Here is an 8691-nt window from a genome sequence, read left to right as displayed (position 1 = left end):
CGGAGGTATAGCTGATGCCTGGCAGATTTCATTTGAGCCTTTTTTACTTTTTTACTTATCACCATAGTCCGATACTGATAAATATCTCAAAGTGGTGCACTCTCCCTGTGCCGTGAACACATAGTGATAGGCGGGTCTGTATAGACGCAGCTAATCAATAGCCACTAGAAAGCCGTTTTCTGGCCATGACGCGAACATAAATAGTCAATAGGGAAGTACTCTTTGAGGAGCGCATGCGTAAAGCCAGGAAGCAGATGGACTTACTGTTTAGTAAACATTCAAGCGGGCTTTGTCAAGTTGTAAATTAACTTACTCCTGCGGTTCCTGTTGGATATTAAGGCTAAAGATACAGTTTGGTGTTTTAACATTCTCAGGAAGTGTCCGTTCACGCTCGACAAGCATACGATTGTCTGTGTGTCTGTAAATTTAACCCAGACCGACTGTCAAATCGTACATAGGTGTCTGACAACGTGCGATTCATGATGTGATGTTTTGGAGAGTTGGGGGATCTTTGACACTTCTTTCACTCCAGATGAATGAATGACGTGTAGATAGGGTTAGCTGTGATGTTACCCCGGCTTGTGAGAGTGATGCAGACGAGACATGTGGCAGGAGCTTTGCTGGCAGTCTCTTTGACCGCGATCTTCGGTTGTCTTCACTTGCTGAGTGAAGTGGCTCGTCTCGATGATGCAAGGGTCAGATTAGGTGAGTGAACGTTTTGTGTTTTAAAAATAGAACACAATTATGCCAAACACACACACGCATATTGTATTCCCAACATTACTTTGGCAGTTTACTTGATGACACCCTCAAGTTTTGCTGTCATACCGATTGTCTGGAGGGTGGCTATATCGATATTCATGGACGATCTTTTTGATTTATTATCGTCTGCTCGACGGTAATAAAACTGTCGTATTACTCATTAAAATATAATGTTTGCAACACATAAATACCATACAATATTTCCTTGCTGGGCTTAGTATCCCTTTTCATTCAATGTTCTACAAACTCTTTGATTATTATCAAGTTTGTAGTGTATATAGACCTAGTTGAATCAATTAGGGTACATCATATAAGCAATGATGTGTCGAGAAAAGGTTTGTTATTCATGAAAAGGAAAACAATTTACAAGACAAATACTATATAATTGAGAAGTAAACTTCTCACCAACCATATCACCCTCAATAAACAAACCTCACAATTACTCCAATCATTGGCCTGTTGTTATCCTAACTGTATTACCTAACCATTCATTACCTTAATTAATCCAATCAGCTTTAATCCAATTAGGAGTCCACCCAAGTTAATCGGCACTGTCATGGTGAGATAACACTGTAGGAAGAGTCAGGTGTACATCTAGCCTGGCCTTGTGAGGTTCATTAACTACACTGAGTCACACACTACACATCCGTACTACAGTGTAGCAAGTAGACTGATACATTGTCTAGGAAATCCTTGAAATGTTACACAAGACATTTCTCTCCTGGTGCTTTTTTTAAGCATATTTAATACATTTCTCTCTAAAATGCCTATCAAAGAAGTTACATTTCTCTCCTCTAAAACTTTTTTTTTTTTGCTGTGGAATAGACCTGGGAAGAGTTGATTTTTTATTATTTAGATTGATTTCAGTTTAATAAGTTCATATAACACAGTTTTGGTGCGGGACTATAGCAGGTTTTTCTGGTGTATATTTCCTTATATCCAATGATGGGAGATGCATAATTTGTCTACTTAGTGTAGACAAATTAAAAAAACACATTATATTGCTGCTTGTTGAAAGTGATACATAGTATTGATTTAAAATTATTCGCCAAATGGAGAGTTCAGCAACTGCCTTGACTTGTGAAATCACATCCCTAAAGATTAAACATTGCTTGCATAGCTGTGTTTCATGAATTGTGCAGTCATTTTTTTAAATCTAGTTGTAAAAAGGTTATTTATATCCCTTTGAGGGAACACACCTTGATAGGTTTAATCCAAGCCAGTTTGAAGGTAGAATTAGTGAGTAAATTATTTATCTTTTTAGCTTACAAGACAACCAAGTTAATCCCAGTTCTCTCCTTACACTTAGCTGCCTGGCTGCCATGTCACACAGGATCTATAGATATATGTGGTAAACACGAGTACTTCTGTGTAGATGTTATGTCATTAAAACTAAACCCAATTCAAGCGACCAGTGAAATTTTGATTTTGATTTTAATTTTGAATACAGTCAAGTCCTGTTAGTCCGACATTGTTGGTTTCATATGATTATGTTGGATTAACGAGTATGTCGGAGGAGGTAGTATGTAGTTTGTTTTCCAACTTATGTTAAAATAGTTATAACTATTATATTTTTCCTATGATCTTGTGATTCACATTAACAATTTGGTCCATGCTTTGAACTATACTGAGTAAACTTGTGAAACACTTATTACAATTGTATACATACTGTTATATAATGACCATAGTGTCAGACAATGTATTTTAGAAACAATAGTATTTTAATGGCTTAATAACAATGCTTAAGATTCTTTAACTTTAAGTGAATATCAGATTATTTTTTGCCTGAAATATTAATCATAACCTGAGCAGTTAAATGAGGCATTATGGTGTTGGAGAAACTTGATTACTTTACCAAGTAAATAGATAACCGTCCCTGGTGACTGATGTACTTGTGTCGGGGGGTGAAACACCAATACTGTTTTCCTTCCATGAAGCATGTCTACATCACCAAGTGTAGGAAAGAGCTCCAACTATGAGGCCTAGAAGTAAATGTAGTCAACCAGTAGGTGCATTTTGTTTACAGATTTTAAAAAGAAAACCATCCTAGAATATTGTGTAAAAAGTCCCATTTGGCATGTGTTGGATAAAAATGTCAATAAAGCATTTTGACTTGGCTCCTAAAACCACAACTTTTTTTAAAACTTCTTACTGATCAATTTAGTGTAAAAGCTGCTTGCTTCCCAAAAGCTGATGCATGTCATATGAAGATTTTGTGCTTAGACATGCAAAGTAATCGCTTAAAATTTGATGCATGGAAAACCAGATTAGAGAATAAGACAGTGATTTATAAGCTAAGAGTGCGATTTTATTTGATTAAGATAGAAAACCCAGAAATCAATTGAAAGATTGGAGTATTTTATTTGGCATCAGTATCTATCTATTTTAAAGGAAGCTTCTGAAGAACATTAATGATAGTGGTCTGTGAGTTTGTTGTTGGTCATCTGCATCATTAGGAGTTGATGGCCCTTAAGAGACAGTCCACATCGATGTTAATGTTGCTCAAAAAGGTGACCCTGTCTAGCTGTATTCTCTAGGCGATACATGAAAGTCGTGTGTCATGGTTATCATATTGACATATCTATCTGCACTTATCATCTTCTATCATCCGTTGTCATCTGTGATAATGCAAGAAGCTGGTCATTCCTAGACTGGGCCTCTGTTGCTCTGTGTGTATAAATGACTGCCATTTTCTTATTGTATCCTTTACGGTTTTATTCTAACCAATTAGCTTGTGTTGGTCGAAATGAAAATAATAATAACAATTTTGTAAACCTCAATATGACTTTTTTTGTCCTGATTTCTTTTGTTTATCCAATGTAGCAGTAGGGGGAGAGTTACAGGATTCCATGATCAGAAATATCCTGATATTGTGTTATGAGTCACGTTTTTGAAATATAATTGTGATAATGCTTTTAATATCATGTATATGAAGAAGTGTTCAAATACCGAAATTTTCAACTTGCCCCAATAAATCAGAGAAACGAAGAAAACTTTAATTTTAACACCAAAACTTTATTAACTGAAGCAACAGCGAATGGGAAATGTGCAGAAAAGAAAAAATGACTAGTCAGGTACATCTGAGTTTTAAAGTTAATAGTTATACCACCGTTTTTCATACTTGTTAGAGGGCAACTATGTTACAGTTACCCACTTGCCCGACACTTTATTGACATGGGTTGGGCATACTAACTGAACAGCACTGATATGTCATGCAGCTGTTTCAGATACATGTATGTGTAAATCTATATCAAAGCATCAACATTGTTCAGAATAATTTTTAGTATAGTATGCTTCATGTCTTTCATCAGGGTGGAAATACTTCGTCAAGGCATCGACAGAAAACAAAACAAAATAACAGTTGATAGATGAGGCCCAAGCTTGTGTGGAGGCACACATACTTTTATATCTTGGCAATCACAGGATTTGGTAGTGTCATTTTTCACTCAGTAAGGTATTCCCCTAATGCACTGCTTGATAAATATTTGACTACTCGGTAAGTGACAGTTAGTATGTCGACCCTTTAGCCAGGTGGAGAGGGCCATGGAATTTGTGCACCAGGGTATTATGGTCCTGTGTGTCAATGGAAGATTCATTACTGCTGATAAGATAATGGGCACAGGAGGTAGAAGGGCTAATCTTACCTTCCTTCACCTTCTTACCTGCCCCACTGATACACCCATCCACTTCCCGGGACCCAGTACGTACATACGGGTCAAGTGATCATTACCTGCGATACTGGTGGGCCAGGGTTTACAAATATATGGCTAGGGGACCCATATTATTTTACTGGTCGGCAATACTGACAGTCCAAAATTATGAATATATTTATAGGTCTTAAAATCTTAAGTTCTCTAATTTCAAACTAATTATCAACACTTTTTTCTTTATATTGGAAAGTAAAGATCAAGTCAGCTTTGTAAAGATAAAACATTGGTTTATATTATGATAAGCTGATTTTTTATTTCAGTTTTGGGAATATGTTCTAACCTATATTTGCTCTAGGCCTGGGGACACAGATTGGCCTCTGAGAGTGCCTTGATAAATCCCTGATAGTAGGCCTATGAACATAGAAATCAATATTTAGTAGTGTTGGGAATTGCTTGATAAATCATGATGGAGCATCATTTTGAGGCAAATATGTGGTCAAATAAAACAAATAAAAATTAGAAATCCAGATCAACGAATCAATCATGGAGGTCCACTGAATAGACACTGATTAAGTCAATTAATCAGAATACTACTCAATCACTGCAAGTTTGAAATTTACTTAAATCCTCAGTATTGTAGGACTGATAAATTCATGGACCAGTTCAAGCCATGTGGGATGTGGTACAATGCATGCAGCCACACCCCCTACCCCAAGTCAGTCTTCCTTCTACTTCATGGCACCCACATAACTACCTGTCCCCACTTGTGATCAGGAAGTAATATCAACACACAGCTTTTTAATCCATCATTCAGTTTTGGGTTTTTTATAGCATAATGTTCAAAATACCCTAAAAATATAGTATTTAATTGTGTGTTAGACAAATATTGAATAAACTGAAGCTATGTAGTCAGCTATGTATTTTGTAAGCAACAATGGAATAATTCACAATTTAATAACTTGAGTTGGGATGAACGCTGGGCTGAATGCAAATGCATGCGTGTCATGCAGTGGTATAATTCATTGATAAGTTGAAGTGTTTTCTCACATCCTGTAAACAGAAGCAGTGTTGGGGCTAAAACCAGACCAGAGGATTTGATCAATCGATTGTCGCCTGGTGAACTTATCGCTAGTTGTTGGTAATTACTCATGAAAAATTAAACCAAAATAATAGTTTTTGTCCGCTTGTCATGTCCTGATGTTCCAAAAGGTGTTTGTGCAGTTAAAACTGGAGCGGAAATTAAGCTGGGATTTTGTGGGATTATATAGTATCCTGTTTATGAATCTATTTACTCTCTGCACTGCCATGTTTATTTCCTTCATATTAGCAAGATGCAGTAAGCCATCACTGATAAATGGAATTCAGAATTGCTTATGCAGATTTCTATTGAGAAGATTGCCTTGAATTGATTCAATAGGGAGTTCTGATTTGAGACTATTTGAGATGTAAAATGTTGGAGTGTTAATAAAAGTATTAATTTCTGACTTCCTGATGCCATTAATTCTTTAGAACATAATCAAATGTTAATGTTAGTACTAAATAATATTTTGTGTGTATCTTTAGAAAAGTATTGATTTCTATCATGAGGTAAATTCATTTTGTGCGTTATTTGATTAAAAGACTAATTATCTGGAGCCAAGTATAGCATATTTTGACCACCCATGGACCTTTCCTGATGACTTTGCAATGTAATCAGGAATATTGACATTATCAGAACAATTACTTCTTTGACAGGTACATTTATCTTAAACTTAAGAGATAGTATTAAAGTTTTGGATGAAGAAAATGATTTTTGTAACTAGTAATTTTTGTTCAGATAAATGCTACTATTATCCTGCAAACTTGCAGATGTTGACTACTTCTCTGCTGCCAACTTATCCCATGCTAGTAGTGTGTTGCCAGATGGAGTGAGGGGTCAGTGTTAGCGAGAGAGGTGAACATATCAAAGATGGCTGTCAAAGATAGCTAAAATGGGTCAGAAAAAATGGTCGACCTTTCACACATGCCGTGCAGAGAATTGAAGCTGTTGTGTTTGAACTGGAAAATAGGCCACACTTGTGTTTCCCAACAGATTGTTAAATTTACAATCTAGAATTGTGAAATAGCTGTGTTCTGAAAGAGGGTAATAAAATTTGTCAGTGTTTTACACCTAGATTCTAATTGTGTTTTCCTTGCATGTGAATTCGCCTATTTTCAAAATACTTTTTGGGTGGTTTCAGAAATGCATGGAAAGAATTTGGGACTGAAATGTAACTTGTTTGCCGAGAGCGGTGTCAGGATGTGAGATCGCACTATCAAAACTTCTCCACAACTTGCGAGGAAGCTCATGTTGTCTTCCGTCATAACACTAGCACATATCACACTTTAACCCCTTACATGCTAACATGCTGGGGGCAAATGCATTCTATCAATACTCCATCTGTGTTATGAAAGGAGTAAAGATCTGCCCACCTAAAGAACTTGACAACCATCATTAACAAAAAGTGTAACTCCAGTATCTATTCAGTTGTGAGTAGAATGATATCAGAATGCATTCTAAATATCCAAATTCTTTGAAAGTATTGATTAAATATATTTTATTGAAGATCAAATATGTTTTGATAAACTTAACTCTTTTTCAAAACTTATGAAAAACATATTTGTGAATAAAATATTATTAATTGATGAACAGATTTGATAAGATATTGTTTGTGCATTGGTTTAAGGTTTACAGACCTAATGAGCTAACTGAGTGCCATAACCTGTTTTTAATGTTTCCTGTTGAGCTTATTTTAACCTGTCACACATAATCTGAACAAACCATTTTGTTAAACACCACGCATCCTCTTCTACCTATGGAGATCAAGTTGTAAATCCAGATAATGTTTAATGCATGCCATTTACTTCCTTCATAACATAAGTACACTAGTCATGTCCCAAAGAAGTAGAAATATTGTCATCAATTCTTAAATTGTCAAAATTTGTCTCGGTATGTTTGGCTGAGGATTTATCTTCATAGGAGCTGTCACTTTTAAAGTAGACATTTCAAGCCAAATGGACCAGCGCATGGGAGCACTAGCTGGCCTGTCATTATCTGATAAATTCTTCATCCAGAAACAAGGCTAAAATTGGCCAGCACTGGACATCCATTAGTCCTGGGGTCTGGGGTCAGCTCAAGGGCCTGAATGCTTGATAGAAAACACATTTGTTTACATGTGGGTGATGGGGAGGCATGCACATGCATATATACACTTGTCAGCAGGGATGAAGCATGTGTCTCATGTAGCTCCCTCATTATAGCTCCAGGTTGAAGATTTGGATTGTGCCGTTTTAACCTTAAACAACAGTTTCACCCCTCCATAGATTGAATCTAACTTCGCCTCTTCAAATCAATGTTTGAAGAAGTGAACTCTATCTAACATATGCTTTTTATAACACCAGGTTGTTAACCATGTATTGTATCTGTTGTAAGACATCATTTGGTAGGCAAAATAGTATGATAATAACTGTATATTCCATGTTCTTATAACACCAGGTTGTTAACCATGGATTGTATCTGTTGTAAAACATCATTTGGTAGGCACAATTGTTTGATAATAACTGTTTATTCCATGTTCTTATAACACCAGGTTGTTAACCATGGATTGTATCTGTTGTAAAACATCATTTGGTAGGCAAAATAGTATGATAATAACTGTTTATTCCATGTTCTTATAACACCAGGTTGTTAACCATGGATTGTATCTGTTGTAAAACATCATTTGGTAGGCACAATTGTTTGATAATAACTGTATATTCCATGTTCTTATAACACCAGGTTGTTAACCATGGATTGTAAATGTTGTAAAACATCATTTGGTAGGCACAATTGTATGATAATAACTGTTTATTCCATGTTCTTATAACACCAGGTTGTTATCCATGGATTGTAAATGTTGTAAAACATCATGTTGATAGGCACAATTGTATGATAATAACTGTTTATTCCATGTTCTTATAACACCAGGTTGTTATCCATGGATTGTAAATGTTGTAAAACATCATGTTGATAGGCACAATTGTTTGATAATAACTGTATATTCCATGTTCTTATAACACCAGGTTGTTATCCATGGATTGTAAATGTTGTAAAACATCATGTTGATAGGCACAATTGTTTGATAATAACTGTATATTCCATGTTCTTATAACACCAGGTTGTTAACCATGGATTGTAAATGTTGTAAAACATCATTTGGTAGGCACAATTGTTTGATAATAACTGTATATTCCATGTTCTTATAACACCAGGTTGTTAACC

At 35.7% G+C, this 8691-nt stretch overlaps 1 protein-coding gene across 1 annotated transcript in view; it reads left to right on the top strand.

The window, feature by feature from the left end:
* Positions 1 to 226: 226 nt before the first annotated feature.
* LOC124122685 (heparan sulfate 2-O-sulfotransferase 1-like) overlaps positions 227 to 8691 on the top strand; it is a 228632-nt gene continuing 220167 nt past the window's right edge. The window contains exon 1 of the mRNA XM_048389359.1: positions 227 to 705. Within this exon, the coding sequence (XP_048245316.1) occupies positions 567 to 705 (139 nt within the window). The 5' untranslated portion in view covers positions 227 to 566. The remainder of the gene's footprint in view (positions 706 to 8691) is intronic.

This window comes from Haliotis rufescens, unplaced genomic scaffold (genome assembly GCF_023055435.1).
Source record: "Haliotis rufescens isolate VD_foot unplaced genomic scaffold, xgHalRufe1.0.p SCAF_8, whole genome shotgun sequence".
NCBI lineage: Eukaryota > Metazoa > Mollusca > Gastropoda > Lepetellida > Haliotidae > Haliotis > Haliotis rufescens.
The sequence above is the reverse complement of the archived record's forward strand: the minus strand, read 5'-3'. Positions and strand labels throughout refer to the sequence as shown.